Source organism: Moschus berezovskii, chromosome 20 (assembly GCF_049115385.1).
Source record: "Moschus berezovskii isolate FMDL1 chromosome 20, NW_MosBer_1.0, whole genome shotgun sequence".
In the NCBI taxonomy this organism is placed as follows: Eukaryota; Metazoa; Chordata; class Mammalia; order Artiodactyla; family Moschidae; genus Moschus; species Moschus berezovskii.
Window position 1 is genome coordinate 45,316,742 of NC_142479.1, and position 18,329 is coordinate 45,335,070.

Below are 18,329 nucleotides of genomic sequence, written 5' to 3' on the forward strand. Positions count from 1 at the left end.
TTTAGTAGGTGACTAGGGAGGAGGAAGAGGTGTGTTTCCAAGGGTGGGGTTATATAGAGGAATCAGACCCTCTCCTACCTCCCCACCATCCAGACATCAGGGATGCGCAGCAGCTCCTAGGACCCTGGATACCCCAAGGCTCAAGGGGTTCCCGGCCTCTCTTAAAAATAAGCCAGAAACCACATGACAGCTGGTGCATAAAACTGCCTGAGCCTGAGAAACAGGGAAAATGTCAGAGAAGGAAAAAGATGAAAGACACTCTCCAAAGGCTGAAATAGGGGGCATTGCTTGTGTGCTAAAGTCGTGTCCAACTCTGCGACCCCACGGACTGTAACCCACCAGGCTCCTCTGTCCATGGGATTCTCTAGGCAGGAAACTGGAGTGGGTAGGCATGCCCTCTTCCAGGGGGATCTTCCTGACCCAGGGATCAAACCCACATCTCTTATGTCTCCTGCATTGACAGGCAGGTTCTTTACCACCTGCTCCACCTGGGAAGCATGAAGGAACCTCATGCTGACCCTGCCAAATTAAGGGGCTCTCCTGCCAGGGGCTGGAATGGGGCTGAGTTCATGTCTGTACCTCAAAGTTGCAGATGTGCAACTTATCTACCCGGCTGTGAACTCACACGTGCCACAGTTTAATTCTGACTTTGTCATTTTTTAATTAATTTTAATTGGAGGCTAATTACTTTACAATATTGTAGTGGTTTTTGCCTTACATTGACATGAATCAGCCATGGGTGTACATGTGTCCCCCATCCTGAACTCCCCTCCCACCTCCCTCCTGACTTTATTATTTTTTAAATTATTTATGTATCTTTGGCTGCACTGGGTCTTCATTGCTGCGTACAGGGCTTTCTCTAGTTGCAGCGAGCAGGGGCTGCTCTCTGGTTGTGGTGCACGGGCTTCTCATTGCACTGACTTCTCCTGTTGCAGAGCGGGGGCTGTAGGTGTGAGGGCTTCAGTAGCTGTGGTGCACGAGCTTAGTTACCCCAAGGCATGTGCAATCTCCCTGGACCAGGGACTGAACCTGTGTCCCCTGCGTTGGCAGGTGGATTCTTCTGTTTTTCTTTTGGCAGGTGAATTCTTAACCACTGGACTACCAGGGAAGTCCTAATTCTGACTTTGAGGGTTGGTTTTATGGAAATATTTCTTCTTTTTCTTTGCTCTTAGCTATATATATAATTTTCACCACGTGGCTTGTGGGATTTCAGTTCTCGTTAGAGTTTTCATCTTTTTTGGATATATGCCCAGGAGTGGGATTGCTGAATTAAATAGTAACTCCATTTTAGTTTTTTTCCCTTTGTACTGTTCTGCAGAGCAGCTACACCAATTATATTCCTACCAACAGTGTACAAGTGTTCCCCTTTCTCCACATCCTTTCCATCATTTGTTATTTGTAGACTCTTTGATGACGCCTATTTCGACCAGTATGAGGTGATAGCTCATGGTAGTTTTGATTTGTATTTCACTAATAATTAGCAACATTATTAATCAGCACATTTTTCATGTTCTTCTTGGCCATCTGTATGTTTTCTTTGGAGAAATGTCTATTTAGGTCTTCTGCCCATTTTTTGATTGGGTTGTTTGTTTCTTGTTATTGAGCTATACAACTTGTTTATATTCGGAAATTAAACCCTTGTTGATCATATCATTTGCAAATATTTTCTCCTCCTCCATAGGTTGTCTTTTCTTTTTGTTGATGGTTTCCTTTGCTGTGCAAAAGTAAATTTGGTTAGGTCCCATTTGTTTATTTTTGCTTTTATTTCCTTTGCTTTTCCTCTCCTCCATTTTTATCACCTTCTACCAAGGACTCCTATTGTCTGTATGTTACTACTTCTACTTTTATCCTCTGTATCTTTTAGCCTCTCTTTTTTATTTTTATTTTTTTTAGCTTCTCTTTTATATTATCTGTTCCTTCTTTCTTTTTTACTTTTGGGGAATTTCTGTCATTCTAGTTCATTAACTCATTCTTCAGCTAATAGTCCATTCAAGACATACCCTGAAAGTACATATAACACATGTGCAGGCTCTTTAGGGTGACCCTGGAACACAAAAGGTAAGGGACAGAAGGTGGAGATGCAAACTTTGTGTGGGACATGTCCCACAATATTTGAATATTGTTCTTTAGTCCAACTATTATATATTTAACCTAGTATGTCTTATTGGTTCTTTTTGATGTTTTTGTGTTTTTGTTTTGCAGTTCCAATTTCTTCCTTGTATCTTTTAACATGTTCATTAGTCTAATTTAAAAATCCTTATTCTGAAGATAATTCAGTGTGTAACTTCTCTCCTGAAAATGTTGATGCTCTTAACCCGTGAGATCTAACACTGTCTCCAAGTCAGTGTCTCCAAGCTGGTGTCACTGAAGTCAGAAGTGAAGTATTGAGAGCAGAGAAGCCTGCCGTACTACATCCTCTGGGGTGTATTCTGTTCTGTCCATGCGCTGCTGCTGCTGCTAAGTCTCTTCAGTCATGTCTGACTCTGTGTGACCCCATAGATGGCAGCCCACCAGGCTCTTCCGTCCCTGCGATTCTCCAGGCAAGAACACTGGAGTGGGTTACCATTTCCTTCTCCAATGCATGAAAGTGAAAGTGAAGTCGCTCAGTCATGTCTGACTCTTAGCGACCCCATGGACTGTAGCCTACTGGTCTCCTCCATCCATGGGATTTTCCAGGCAAGAGTACTGGAGTGGGGTGCTATTGCCTTCTCCGGCTCTGTCCATAGACCCTGACAATTTCAGTGCGTGGGGAGCAGATAAGCCCAGAGGGAGGCACCAGAGAAGCAGCCAGCCACTCCTCACCCCACAGAACAAGCCCTCCAGGCCTGACTTCACACTTTGCTCTCCAGAGGGAAGCAGCATTAGAGGGACTCTGCCTTGCAACGTCATCCCCCAGGTCTGGGTGTTTGGAGCAGGAGATGATTAGACAACTGGCAAAATCAGTGGGTCCTGACCTATTTTTTTCTGTATCTCCCAAACACAGGAGATCTGGGCTGCCCTGGTTTGACTCCAAAGGCCTGGAGCAGAGATCAGAGTCCCTGCAGGTGTGGGGCAGGTACTGTGGGTCCTAAGGCAGTGGTAGGGGAGTACAGAACCCACTCCTCCATTTCCTTGTCCCCAGCACCCTGGAGTGGAGAAGGAAATGGCAACCCATTCCAGTGTTCTTGCTTGGAGAATCCCAGGGACGGGGGAGCCTGGTGGGCTGCCATCTACGGGGTCGCACAGAGTCAGACACGACTGAAGCGACTTAGCAGCAGCAGCAGCAGCAGCACCCTGGAGACTCTCACACCCTCCCCTATCTTGGAGAGGAGCCCACAGGGTGCCCGACTGTGACCTGGCTTGGTATTTATCACCATGTCTGTTTACCCGTCTCTTCTGCTCCATGACAAAACATGCTTGTCTGGGCAGCCTCAGCACTTTGCTTAGAGTAAGAAGGACCAATCCCCCACTTTTTTTCCTTCCTTTTTTTTTGTTTTAAATTGAAGTATAGTTGATTGACAGTGTTGTGCCAATCTCTGCTATACAGTAGAGTGCCTCAGTTATATATATATATATATACTTTTTCATGTTCTTTTCCATTATGGTTTATCCAAGGAGATTGGATATAGTTCCCTGGGCTATACAGTAAGACCTTGTTGTTTATCTATTCTATATATAATAGTTTGCATCTGCAAATCCCAAACTCCCAGTCCATCCTTCTCCCTTCCTGCAAGAAGGACCAGTTTTTTCTACAGACCATGAGGCTTTAGAGTAAGGCTCAGAATAATATTCTCATCCTCAGGAGATGTTGGGCCCAGATTCACACATAGCTGTTTGGCCCACCTTCCCAGATGAAAGGGGTTATATTTGCTGATTTCTGGGCAAACCCAAAGCATGTCCCATAGAAGGTTCTGCCTCTTACCTTCTGTGTTCCAGGGTCACCCTGGAGAGCCTGCACATGTGTTATATGTACTTTGAGTGTATATCTTTAGGCATGGGCCCCTTATTTCACTATAAATTTTCACATGTGTGCATACTAAGTTGCTTCAGTTGTGTCCAACTGTGTGACACTACGGACTGTAGCCCTCTAGACTCCTCTGTCTATGGGATTCTCCAGGCAAGAATACTGGAGTGGGTTTCCATGTCCTCCTCCAGGGGATCATCCCAACCCAGGGATCGAACCTAGGTCTCTGATAGTCTCCTGCATTGGCAGGTAGGTTTTTTACAACTAGCGCTACCTGGAAAGCCCATAAAATTTCATATAAGAAGACCCGTCTTAAGACACCCCCTCACTGAGCCCAGTGGTCAGAGCTTGGAGGCATGCTGCACAGCGCTGGCCTGAAATAGCAGTGGTGAGGGCAGAGCTGGAAGTGAGACAAGTGACTTATTTTTGGTGGGTGACGTGAGTCTGTGGGGGGGCAGCCCTTTAGAGGAAATCATTAGCACTTTACTGGAATCGGGCAGTCTCCACCTGCCTTCTTGTGGTTTTAGAGAAGAGAAGGGGGAGGCGGCAGAGGTATCAGCAGTGAGGGGAGGGCCCGGAGGAGCGGAGGATGAGAGTGCGGACTCCTCCAGCCCCGGCTGCCCCCCCAGCCCCCGCTGCCCCCCCTCAGCCCCCGCTGCCCCCTCCTCAGCCCGCCGCTGCCCCTCCCCAACACCACCTGTCTTCTGGCCTCTGGAGTTCTTTCTCTTTCTGAGCTCCCTGCTCAGGCCCTTGGGTGACTCAGGGCCTTCTTCCTTCCAGAGGTCCTGGCTAGCATGGGGGCAGGAGCCATACATTCCCGTCAACTTCGCCAGCTGCTTCCAGGAAAAGCTTGGGAGAGGAGCAGAATTATCTAACAGGCCGTAAGAGCATCTGAGTTAAAGTATTGGCTGCAAAAAGACAGCGGGCTGCTTCTAAAGATTATGCTCAGGCCTGATGCTCAGAAAGACAGCTTTCACAGGAGTGGAAGGGCCAGGGCGCCGTTTCTCAGAAGCCAGGGCCAAGGAGGAGGGTTGGAACTGCCAGCTAACCTGCCGAGGGGTTTGAGGGCCTGGTGTGTGCAAAGGCTGAGGCTTCTGGTTGGTGGGCGGGGGGTATTCTCCCTGAGAAGTGAGATTTTCTGTGGAAGAGCCCTCAAAACCCTCTTCCCCTGCAAACACTGAAGCATCGTCTTCTGGACACAATGGTCAGTAGTTTCCACTCTGCCTCAGGGTGAGCAGAGCATGTCTGAAGACTGGAGGTTGCAACACGGGCAGGCTCAGCAGACCCTCCATCCCTGTTCCCACTCCAGAACCTGCTGTGGGCACTACGAACTTGCTGGTGCTTGAGGGGCAGGGTGCATGCCCAGCACCTCCATTCCTTCAGCATGTGATCTGTGCCTCCCAAACACTGGCCTTGAGGGGTGGCGGGAAGGCTGCCAGTTTTCAGCTTTGCTCCCTCTCTTCTTTGATCTGGAAATTCTAAAGAAAAAGATTGCCAGATTCTTTTTCAAATTCCAAACTTTGGTTTTTATCAAGATACCATAAACAAAAGGTGAAACAACACTCTGAAAGACACTATTTATTGCAATTATAAAGAAAAATGATTACGTTTTAGAATATATAAGGCAACATTACCAATTAGCAATACGAATAGGCAATGATGTGAACATGTGAAGTGAAGTCGCTCAGTTGTGTCCGACTCTTTGCGACCCCATGGACTGTAGCCTACCAGGTTCCGCGGTCCATGGGACTTTCCAGGCAAGAATACTGGAGTGGGTTGCCATTTCCTTCTCCAGTGAACATGTAATTCACAGTACAAATTAATGTCAAAAAATGCAAAAAGTGTTTAACCTCACAAGTTAAATTGACATGTCAGGGATGTGCAAATTGAAACAAAGTGTCATTTTTTGCCCTTCAAATTATTCAAAATTGAAGTGATTAATAATATATATTAATGAGGGTATGGAGGTCTAGGTACTCTTATGCAAAACTGGTGGGAATTCAGATTTGTATAGTTTTCTTCTTTATTGTGGTAAAAAAATATAAGGTAAAATTTACCATTTTAACCCTCTTTAACTGCTAAAGATTCAGCAGCATTAAGTACGTTCACATTGTTGTGCAACCATCACCATTACATCTCCAGAGCTTTTTCATCATTCATATGAAACTCTGTCCACATTAAACACTAACTTCCCATCCTCCTCCCTCAGGCCATGGCACCCACTGTCCTACTTTCTGTCTCTATGAATTTGATTACTTTGAGGACCTCATATAATGGAATCATACAGTATTTGTCCTTTTTGTCTGGTTTATTTCATTTGGCATGATGACTCCAAGATTCATCCACATCACTTGTGTCAGAATTTCCTTCTTTTTCAAGGCTGAATAATATTTTGTTGCATATGGTACAGTATTTTTGAAGGGTGACTTTGTAGTAATCACAAATTTCAATGCCATATTCTTTGATATCATTCCACTTCTAGTTATATCCTGAAGAAATATTTGCACATCTGAGATGAGACATTTACAAAGATGTCCATTGCAGCATTGTTTTATTTATTTTTTGGCTGCCCTGTGCAACATGGCCTTCCCCGGTGGCTCAGTGGTAAAGAACCCCCTGCCAAAGCAGGAGACATGGGTTCAACCCCTGGGTTGGGAAGATCCCCTGGAGAAGGAAATGGCAACCCACTCCAGTATTCTTGCGTGGGAAATCCCATGGACAGAGGAGCCTGGCAGGTTTCAGTCCGTGTGGTCACAAAAGAATTGGACATGACTTAGTGAATAAACACCAACAACGAGGCATATGGGATCTCAGCTCCCTGACCAGGGATGGAATCTATGCCCCTTGCAGTGGAAGCATGGAGTCCTAACCACCGGCACTCTTTTCCTTGCTGTTTCTGCTATACTGGCCTTCATACTGCTTTTGAACTTAAGCTTTCTTCTCTTCCAAGACCTTTGCACACTATGTTCCCTTTGCCTGGATTGCCCTTCCCCCAGTTATTGTGAGGCAACTCCCTCATTTCCCCCAGACTTTGCTCAAATGTCATATTATTTGCGGGGCTTTCCCTGATCACCCCGTGCCCTTTATTCTGCTTTGTTTTTTCACTATAGCACTTTCCATTACCTAAGAAATGATGTACTTATCTATTTTTCGGTCTCCTCTCCTCTTTAAGTTTTTAAGGACAGACTTGGTCAGTTTTGATCATTGCTGCATTTCCAGTGCTGTAAACAGTGAAAGTGTTAGTTGCTCAGTTGTGTCTGACTCTTTGTGGCCCCATGGACGCACGAGGCTCCTCTGTCCATGGAATTCTCCAGGCAAGAATACTGGAGTGGGTAGCCATTCCCTTCTCCAGGAGATCATCTCAATTCAGGGACAGAACATGGGCTTCCTGCATTGCAGGCAGATTCTTTACCATCCGAGTCACCAGGGAAACAGTGTAGATATTTGTTGAATTAATAGATGAGTGGAGAAATAATCTTTCAGTGGTTTCCTCTGGGGAGTGGAAAAGGTAAGAGATTTTTCACTTTTTACTGGATATTCCTGTGTATCATTAGATGTATTTTTATCGTTTGTATCACCATCTTAAAAAATCAGAAAAAAATTTTAAAACCACATCCAAAATTTACTATTTTCTCTGTTAACAGTTGCTTGAAGACAAGCTATAGTAGGTACCACCTGACTAAGAACAACTTATGGAAGAAATATCTAACCTGGAAAAGTTTTATCCATCGTCTTGTGTTTGAAAAATATTTTCAATTTATATTTTTCTCTTCTGTATTTGTGTTGCTCTATTTTTTTAAATTATTTTGACTGCACTGTCTTGATTGTGGCATGCAAGATCTTTCGTTGCGGCATGTGAAATCTTTAGCTGTGGCATGTGGGATCTAGTTTCCTGACCAAGGATCAAACGTGGGTCCCTTGCATTGGGAGCGTGGACTGTTAGCCACTGGACCACCAGGGATGTCTCTGTGTTGCTTTATTTTAGCAGTAGAATTTCCAGGCCCCATTTGTGGCAGTCTCTGAGGTCACAGCAGCAGGTTTCTGCCCTGCAGAGGCTGGGAACAAAGCACAATCTGGGCAAGGAGATGTGGATGTGAGGAGTCATGGCTCAAGCAAGGCTTCTCAAAGTGTGAGCGATGGTAACTGATTGATAAGGAAATTGAAAAAAAGAAAAAGTGAAATTGGACATTGGAACACACTGGATTGAACCACACTAAGCTGGTTCCTTTAAGGCAGAACTTCTTGGAGCCTTCAAGATGGCCTCCAAGGGGAAGAGAGCAAGACAGCCAGCTTCCTGAGCTCCTGTGACCACAGCATCCTTTTCAGAGGTTGTAACGTTTAGAGGACAAAGCTTGCAGAACACTGACATATGTTTCTGCCGGTAAAGATGTTCCTTAAGACGAGTCCTGCCTGGTGGTATAGGGTCCAAAGAATAGGTGCTAGAATAAGCTACAGGGGTTGGCAGAGACCTATCGGCTGGAGAGCGAAACTTACCACTCAACTTCTGATGACCACAAAAAGGTGGGGGCGGGGGAAGAGGATGGTAATAGGATCAAGAAGGTGCAAAGGAAAAATCTCAACTTATTTCAGCAGTTAATATCGTTACACCAAGTGCAAGATCCTTTCCCAGAAATCCACATTTGTCTAAAGCTTCTATTTAAAAAAAAAAATATTTATTCAGCTACATCAGGTCTTAGTTGCAGCATGTGGACTCTAGTTCCCTGACCAGGGATCAAAACCTGGTCCCCCACATTGGGACCTCAGAACCACCAGGGAAGTCCCTAAAGCTTCCATTTGGAGCTGGCTGGGCCTGATCGAAAGGACGCCATGCCTTTGCCCCTTTGGATTGAGAGATGAACGGCGTGAATCTAAAATGCAGCCTGTTGAGGTTGGGGGAAGTCTCGTGAGATTTAGTTTCCATAAAGAATGAGACACTTGTGCGAAGTCTAGTGTGTGGCCCAACTTCAGGGAACAGACTGCTGGCCCCGCTTCCCAGTTGATAGCACGGGTTGAAGACCACACAGAAGTTTCCTTGCTCAGACCTCTGGTTGTGTGCAGTGTTTGCCAAGATGCATGAATACTTTGAGGGATCCCCAAGGACAGGAGGAAATCCCATGAGAGAGTTAGAGCAACAGCTGAAAACTTTTTTCCTCAGGGGATTCACAGGAGTGCAGACCTCAAAGCCTGTCAAGTCAGGTAGTGATTTGGGGTAAAAGGACATTGTTGTCCTATTGCCCAAATCAGCACTAGTCTTCACTACAGCTATTCTGGTGACATGCTTTTAAGTGTAGAACTTCTGATCTTCAAAACTCAGGTTTAGTTGCAAAAGGCCTATTTAAATATTCAAGCAAGATTTGTTCAGCAAGCACTAGTTTGGGGACATCCTGAAAGGTTAGGGGAAGGAACTGAATAAAACTTAATGAATTATCTGAGCTTTGTCAGAGTTGACACTTGGATGCCAGTCCCTGCCTTGCCTGTAACAAGAACTAGGGACTTGGGCAAGTCAAACAGTGGACTGGGAAGGATATAATCTTCCAACCTGACAGCAAATCTAATGTGTTCCCTTAAGGAAAGTTTTTAAAAGTCTTAATGTTTCATTAATAGTTTTTTCCCTTTTTGGCTCAAGTTTTTACCACCACTCCTCAAGTTGAAGCATTAACGTCTGAAGTGCTTATTTCCAGTCTCTAACTTACTCAAGAAAGTTCAGTATTCCAATTTAATGTATGTTCAAAATTAAGTGGGTTTCTATGACAAAAGTTCGGAGAAGGAAACGGCAAGCCACTCCAGTACTCTTGCCTAGAAAATCGCATGGACAGAGGAGCCTCGTGGGCTGCTACTAGTTGGACACGACTGAGCGACTTCACTTTCACACACTGGAGAAGGAAATGGCAACCCACTCCAGTGTTCTTGCCTGGAGAACCCCAGGAATGGCGGAGCCTGGTCGGCTGCCGTCTATGGGGTCGCACAGTCGGACACGACTGGAGCGACTTAGCAGCAGCAGCAGGACAAAAGTTGAAACAGCTTTTGCTGTTTAAACAGTCCCTAAAGTTATACACCAAGCTCTTCTCAGGTACACCTGGAGTGAGGCTTGGCTGTCTACATTTGTATACTGCACCTCAAGGTGAATCTTACCCTCATGCTACGCTTGTGGTTACACTAGTTTTAGTACCAGAAATGATTTTCTTAGCGTAGCATAAAGCTGAGAACCAGGACTTCCAACTCTTCCCCTTTACTTCCACGCCCAGCCCCTCCCCTTTCTACTTCAAGTTGAGAACCACCACTGAAGATAATCATGAAGCGGGGGAATGGAAGATAAAGGAGGGCTTGTGCCCCCAAATATTCTTCCACCACTTTCAATTAGCACTGGAATACTTCCTAATGCTTAACCATGTTAGGCCCTCACTCATATCCAGCTCTGCGATCCCACGGAGCCTGCTAGGCTCCACTATCCATGAAATTTTCCGGGCAAGAATACCAGAATGGGTTGCCATTTCCTTTGCCAGGGGATCTTCCCGACCCATTGATCGAACCTGCATCTCTTGGTTCTCCTGCAGGGTGATTCTTTTACCACTGCACCACCTGGGATGGGAGCACAAAAACTGCTGTGTAGGGCTTCCCCAAGATTCTTGCCACCACAATCTCCTTCACTGGAGCAATCTTACCCCTACGAGGAGGCAAAGCTGTTAAGTCATTAGGAACCAATTACGTTAGTAACCACCTTACCTAAATCTTTCTCCTTACCCTTGCTGACCAAGGCTCCATTTGGTTCTTGGCTCAGTTCACTTAAAATTATGGTTCTATTTCATTATCTAAGGTTAAACAGTTGTTAAGTGTAAAGCATCAGAGGAAGAAAGGACAATAGTCAACCCGTAATTACAAGATTTCAGAATACAACTGAACAGCCTCAAAATTTCATTTCTCTGTAATGTCTTGATTTTGTTACCCACTATTTGAGGAGGCAGGAAAGTGCTTTCCCTAAATATGCCTCCATACTCTTTACGATTTGAAATGGTTTTAATTACACTAGAATCCTATTAATGACCTTGAACAAAGTTCTATACCTTGGCACACAGAATGTTTGCCAATAACTTACAATTTGGTCACAAACCACCGCAGCCTTTTTCGAATACCATTTTAACCTGTTAAGAATACCCACCATTACCGTGTAATTTCAGAACAGACACCAAAAGTGCTACCATGCAACAAAACTTTTATTAACATTTTGAACAGGTTCAGCTATTACTGAAACTGGTAACTTCTAAACTTAAACTGGGGTAAATGGCTAGTGCAGAACGATGCCATCATTGGGCATTATGAATAGAAGACTGAAGAATTAACAGCCACCCCTCAGACGAAGGACCAGGTGCAGGGTCGACTCTTTCTGGATGTTGTAATCAGAAAGGGTGCGGCCATCTTCCAGCTGCTTGCCGGCAAAGATGAGCCTCTGCTGGTCAGGGGGAATGCCTTCCTTATCCTGGATCTTGGCCTTCACGTTCTCGATGGTGTCACTGGGCTCCACCTCCAGAGTGATGGTCTTGCCGGTCAGGGTCTTCACGAAGATCTGCATACCACCCCTCAGACGGAGGACCAGGTGCAGGGTCGACTCTTTCTGGATGTTGTAATCAGAAAGAGTGCGGCCATCTTCCAGCTGCTTGCCGGCAAAGATGAGCCTCTGCTGGTCAGGGGGAATGCCTTCCTTATCCTGGATCTTGGCCTTCACGTTCTCGATGGTGTCACTGGGCTCCACCTCCAGGGTGATGGTCTTGCCGGTCAGGGTCTTCACGAAGATCTGCATACCACCCCTCAGACGGAGGACCAGGTGCAGGGTTGACTCTTTCTGGATGTTGTAATCAGAAAGGGTGCGGCCATCTTCCAGCTGCTTGCCGGCAAAGATGAGCCTCTGCTGGTCAGGGGGAATGCCTTCCTTATCCTGGATCTTGGCCTTCACGTTCTCGATGGTGTCACTGGGCTCCACCTCCAGGGTGATGGTCTTGCCGGTCAGGGTCTTCACGAAGATCTGCATACCACCCCTCAGACGGAGGACCAGGTGCAGGGTTGACTCTTTCTGGATGTTGTAATCAGAAAGGGTGCGGCCATCTTCCAGCTGCTTGCCGGCAAAGATGAGCCTCTGCTGGTCAGGGGGAATGCCTTCCTTATCCTGGATCTTGGCCTTCACGTTCTCGATGGTGTCACTGGGCTCCACCTCCAGAGTGATGGTCTTGCCGGTCAGGGTCTTCACGAAGATCTGCATACCACCCCTCAGACGGAGGACCAGGTGCAGGGTCGACTCTTTCTGGATGTTGTAATCAGAAAGGGTGCGGCCATCTTCCAGCTGCTTGCCGGCAAAGATGAGCCTCTGCTGGTCAGGGGGAATGCCTTCCTTATCCTGGATCTTGGCCTTCACGTTCTCGATGGTGTCACTGGGCTCCACCTCCAGGGTGATGGTCTTGCCGGTCAGGGTTTTCACAAAGATTTGCATCTTGACCTATAAAGTTTAAAAGGAAATCGTTACTGTGTCCCTTTCAGAATCTTTTACCGCTTCCATACTTGATTCTTTAAAACGAACAGATTATATTTCAAAACGCCTTAACTACGTCAAGATCTCTTACAAATCTCCCCTGATTTTTTTACTAGACAACGTATCACTCACTGAAGGCAAAATTCCTTAGTCAAGATATCTCCCTAACAGCCTGAAGACTCGAAAATATTTTGAGATTATCAACCAGAACTGTTCAGGTACTTCGTTAAGATGCCGCCCAATTCCCCCCACACCTCCCCAAACCTAATAACCGTGTCAGCATTTAGATAAAAAACTTGTTTAAACACAACTGGGGACCTACACGTCCTCCACGGCAGGATTCGAATTAAAAACGTTTCCAGAAGCCCGCGCTGACTACCTCCTTTCCACCTTTCCCCCCCCTGAAGCAGACGCGATGGAATCTCCACCGGTTAAGTGTCCGTTGACCTCTGCCGGCGGGCGGGCGAGCGCGCCAACCGCCCCCGCTCCCGACACGTAAACAAGTCCCGTTCTTCCGGAAAAGCCAGGGCCGCGTCACCTCGCTTCCCCTCCCCCACCCCACCCGACCCGACCCCGCCTCGCCTCGCGGACTCCAAGCCCCCTGCGGCTCGCCCTCACGGAAGCCCCCCTTCTCCGCTCCTCCCGACGCGGTACAGTACCTGTGAGTGAATGCGAAGCCGCCGCAAATTCAATCACGCCGAGTCACCTGGAACACGACACAGGAACCCAACAATGCCAGTCGCGTCTAAGCGCTTCGGCTCGGCGGGGCCGAAATTTATACAACGTCTGTTGCGTCACTTATCACTCTTACGTAGGCGTAGTGTCCCTGCGCGGCTGAAAGTAGTTCACTCGGCCCCACCTCTCGCGACGCAGTTATGTCCTTCGATTGAACTCTAAATTCCTCAGAACCGGAAAATAAGATCCTAACAAATGAGCTCTCCTATCCTCCAGAAGATCCTTCTTCTCCTTTAGGAAAAGGTAGGAAAATTATCGGGCGGATGAATTCGAGTTAAGGGGCTCTTCCTCGAAAGCTCTGGAAACTTCCTTGCAGGGCCGGCGCTGATTGGTGAGGGGTGTGAGGCGAGGCCGGCTCTGATTGGTGGGGAAGGTAGCGACTCGGCTGTTGCTGGGCTCCCGCTGGGGTGATTCGGCGACGACGTTGCTTAGTAACTGAGAGCGCGTGCGCAGCAGAGGCGCGCCATCGCGGCAGAAGCGTACTTCCGGCTGGGGGTGGAGGAAGGCTCCTTCCCTCTCGCCTCTTAGGCCAGGAGCTCTAAGATGAGTTGTCGGGTTTTAAGTCAGAATATAGCGGGTTCCGCGGTGATTTTCCCGAGAAAGTGGTGGTCTGGAGGTGCCCAGGAAGTGGGCGGCGGAGCCTGCAGTTTTTCTGGTGTGTGCCCTGAGGCACAAGCTCCTCTCACATTGGCCGGTTTTATTTTTGTTGTCTGGAGTACAGGTGCAGAACTTTAGTCACGTTATACAGTTAGGGTGCTTTGGTTGTGCTTTGAGGAGACGAGATCTAGACTCGAAGGACTCCGTGCTGGGCCCGAGTACTCCCCCAATCCCCCCAGCCCCACCGACCGAGGAGGACCCCTCCCCCGCCGCGGAGGCAGTCCTCTGACGAGGAGGTTCCTCCCGACCTCCCTCCACGCGGGGCACTCCTCCCCGCAACGTCTCCCACGCAGAGGCCTCCCCCCACTCCCCATTCCTCGCCGCGAACCCCCACCCCGCGCAGTGGAGGCCTTCTCCCCCCTTCCTCACTGTGGAGCCCCCACACTGCCCACTGCTCCACTGCACAGCCCCCCTCCGCCCAATCCCCGCTCCAGGTGGCCGTGCTTAGAAGTGCCTCCGCACATCCCTTTCCCTCACTGCTGTTTGTCCAGACCCTGAGTGGAAGATGATGTGGATCGGGGAGCCGAAAACCCACATGGAGAGACAGTTCACGCACGAGAGAATTCGCGACACGAGCGTTTTTAGTGTCCCATCAGTGTGTTGGTTGTGCCAGCGACAGTACGGGTGGTTTAACCAGCTAGGACCCCGCCGCGGGTGTGGCCGCTGGTCAGCAGTGAGATAATCGGGGGAACGTGAGTAAAGCAGACGTGTTTGGGTCTGCAGCCACGCAGCCCGGCGGCTGAGTCATGCTGGTGGGGGTGTAAATAAACATGCCAGTGGCTGTCGCGTAGCAAGCAATCTGGCAAAGTTAGGAGGTGGTCTGGAGATGTGCATCTTACTATAAAGTGGGTAGTTATCACTTAGGAAAGGTCGTGAGTCTAAATGACAGTCCTTCAACGCTTAACAGTAAGAGGAGGTACAATGTGACGAGCATTTGAGTTAACGCCCAGACAGCGATAAATTTATTATGACTTGCTAAAATCTATTTACATGAATGATAGGAGATAGAAATAAACAGTTTCTTGAAGATAATTTGGTAGATGATAAAACGTTCATGGTACAAAGTATGGATTTTCGTTTTTGTTAGCCTGACAGTCAGTATTCTGAGCTTGTTTCACTAACTGACAGCTCCTCTTGAGTCATCCCTGTGAATTGGTGGAATGATCTAGAATGGAGATCTCATGGTTTGATATGGTGACAGGGCAGGGAATTCTAGCAGTTGCCAGAAGTTAGTCATACAGCTTCCTGGTTTAATGTTTGAACAAAGGGCATTTGGTAACCTCAGCACAGAAAAATGTTTTCAGAAAAGAGGTGTATGTCTGCCATGTTTAATAAACAAGATGAGTTTTCTATGGTGTATTGCTTAATGAAACTTTTAATAATAGCGTCATTTCTGGTGATTGTAAAAGGTGGTCAATAAACACATTAAAGAATAGACCAACAAAAATCCCTGAAATCACAAATTTGGAAATTTAGCACAGTACTTGGCATTGTGCTTAATAAATGTTTGTTCAGTGAACGGTAGTTTCCCTTTCGTTCAACTGGGGGAAAAAAACTGTTGACAGCCTTAGACACTTAAAACACAAAGCAGAAAGACAGTACTTATTTAATAACCATGTGCAAATGGTTTTGCCTAGGCAGTTCCTTTGAAAGAAAGAATTTGATTCTAAGATTCAAAGTGATTTTTTACTTAGCCAGAGGTCTTTTAAGAAAAATCTGTTGAGAAAACTGTTTCCAGTTACAAACTCACAATTGTTTTCTTGACATCATCAGCTGACATTTAAAATACAGAGTTATTCTGTGGTTTGTTATTTCCTTGTTTGGCAGTTTATTGCAACAGAATTATGAGACTAATTCTGATTTCTTACCAGCAAGTTAGAAACTTTGATGTTGAGTGCCCAAATGAACACAGAGCAAAATTCTAAATTGTCTTTATATTGGCCCTCAAAATTTTAAAAATTTGTCCATTTAAAATTAGCTATTCAAGGTATTTCTCTGGTGGTCCAGCGGCTAAGACTTCATGCTCCCCATGCTGGGGGCCGGGGTTCGATCCCTGGTCATGAAGTAGATTCCACATACCTCAATAAAGACTGAAGATCTGGAGTGATGCAACTGAGACCCAGAGCAGCCAAATAAATAAATAATAATTTTAAAAGAATAGCTATTCAAAAAGATTTTCACTGTGAAAGATTATATACATATATGAGAGTTGGAGATAATATAACAAACACCATATAACCACCACCCAGCTTTGTTAAATCTTAACAAAATAGCAAAAGCTATTTTGCTTAAGCTTTTAAAAATATTTTATTGAAAAAATCATAGGGTATAAAATTTACTGTCTTAAGAACTATGCACTTCTTACAAAACATTTTTAAAAATATTATCTTTGGCTGTGCTAGGTCTTCCCTTGATGGCGTGGACTTTCTCTAGTTGTGGCGAGCAGGGCCTACTCTAGTTGCAGTGTGTAGGTGTCTCATTTTGGTGGCTTCTCTTGTTGTGGAGCAAAGGCTCTAGGCACTTGGGCTTCAGTGGTTTCAGCCCACAGACCAACTATACACTTACAAATGTACAGTTTAGTAGTGTTAACTGTGTTCACATTATTGTATAACATTTCTAGAATTTTTCATCTTGCCAAGCTGAAACTCTATACCCATTACATAACAATTCCCTGTTTCTCCTTCCCCTAACCATCATTCTACTTTGTATGATTTTGGACTGTCTTAGGTAAGTTATGTAAGTGGAATCATACAGTATTTGTGTGTGTCACAAAATTTCCTTTTTTAGGCTGAACAGTATTCCATTGTATGTATGCAGCACATTTTGTCTATCCACGTATCTATCTATGCATGTGTGGATTGCTTCCACCTCTTGGCTTTTGTGAATAATGAACATGGTTGTGCAGGTTGTGCAAATATCTCTTTAAGATCTTGCTTTCACTTCCTTTGAATATGCACTTACAAGTGAGATTGCTGGATCTTAAGGTAATTCTATTTTTAATTTTTTTGAACTGTTTTTCACAGAAACTCCACCATTTTACATGCTTCCCCAGTGTACAATTTTGTTTGTATCACATCCTCACAAACGTGTTATTTAAAAAAAATTTATTGTCCTCATGGGTGTATGATGACACCTCATTGTGGCTTTGATTTGTATTTCCTTAATTACAGATTCGCAAGAACTCACAAAAATATAGAGAAGTCTCAATGTACCCTTTGCCCATTTTCCCCCGATGACAGCAGCTTACACAGTTGTAGTATGATGTCAAAACCAGGAAATTAACATTGGTGCAACACACAGACCTTATTCAGACTTCAGCAGTTTTACATGCACTTTAGTATGTGTGAAGTTGTATGCAGTTTTATCACGTGGGTAGTAGATTCATGTCACCCCCACCACGATCAAGGTACAGAGCTGTTTTCATCACTACAAGGATAACCTCTTGATTACCTCCTTATGGTCCGTCACAGCTTCTCTTACCCTTACCTGCAAGCCCAGGGAGTCATTAATCCATTCTGCATCTTTATAATTTTGTCATTTTAAGAATGTTGCATAAATGGAATCGTACAGTATGTAACCTTTTGACATTTTTCATGTAAAATTCATCTGAATTGTTGAATATATGAAGAGTTCATCCGTTTTTACTGCAGAATATCTTTCTGTGGTATATGTGTCCCACAGTTGGTTTATTCATTCACCTACAGATGGGCTTTTGGGATGTTTTCAGTTTTTGGCTATTACAAATGTTAAGTAACAAAAACTCTACTGAATAAATATAAGGATCAAAGGACTCTATTCAACAATTTGTGAATCAGGAAACGTCCCATCTAGCAATAGAAAGAGCTCTGTTGAGCTGGAGAAAAGAAAAGATTTTTAAAGGCAGAGAGGAAGCAGAAAAAAGGCAAGAATTAGCAAAGAATACCTTGTTTTTAGGCGAGGCTGCCTTCCTCGCCTAAAGGGAAGGGCAGAGGTATTCACGGATCACAGGGGTGGATCCTAGTGCTGACTAGGACATTCCAGGTTGTCTGGTTAAAGGTCAGTTTCCTGGGGAAGCTTGTAACTGCAGTTGGATTAGGAATGAAGTCTTAGATTGTTGCCCTGGGGCCTGACAGAAGTGACTCCATTTGGGGCATTTTGTCTCCTTTTTAACACAAGCTTCTCTGATCATTCATCTGTATTTTCATGTAAGCAGATGTTTTTCTTTCCCTGGGATAAATGCCCAGTAGTGTAATTGCTGGGTTATCAAATATGTGTATGGTTGCTGCTACTGCTGCTAAGTCACTTCAGTCGTGTCCGACTCTGTGTGACCCCATAGATGGAAGCCCACCAGGCTCCCCCGTCCCTGGGATTCTCCAGGCAAGAACACTGGAGTGGGTTGCCATTTCCTTCTCCAATGTGTGAAAGTGAAAAGTGAAAGTGAAGTCGCTCAGTCATGTCTGACTCGTAGCTACCCCATGGACTGCAGCCTATCAGGCT

The 18,329-nt window shown here is 45.7% G+C and overlaps 1 protein-coding gene and 1 long non-coding RNA gene across 3 annotated transcripts in view; one reads left to right on the forward strand and one right to left on the reverse strand.

Annotated features, from left to right (window-relative positions):
• The window catches only part of LOC148774707 (uncharacterized), a 16,358-nt gene extending 8,323 nt beyond the window's left edge, over positions 1-8,035 (forward strand). For both annotated transcript variants that reach the window (XR_016035511.1, XR_016035512.1), the window contains exon 5: positions 7,588-8,035. This is a non-coding gene — a long non-coding RNA (uncharacterized LOC148774707). The remainder of the gene's footprint in view (positions 1-7,587) is intronic.
• Positions 8,036-11,136: 3,101 nt separating this feature from the next.
• On the reverse strand, positions 11,137-12,339 carry UBB (ubiquitin B). Its single transcript, XM_055407377.2, has one exon. It carries the CDS (start codon positions 12,192-12,194, stop codon positions 11,277-11,279), a length of 918 nt encoding a protein of 305 aa, XP_055263352.2. The 5' UTR covers positions 12,195-12,339; the 3' UTR covers positions 11,137-11,276.
• Between the last annotated feature and the right edge of the window lie 5,990 nt (positions 12,340-18,329).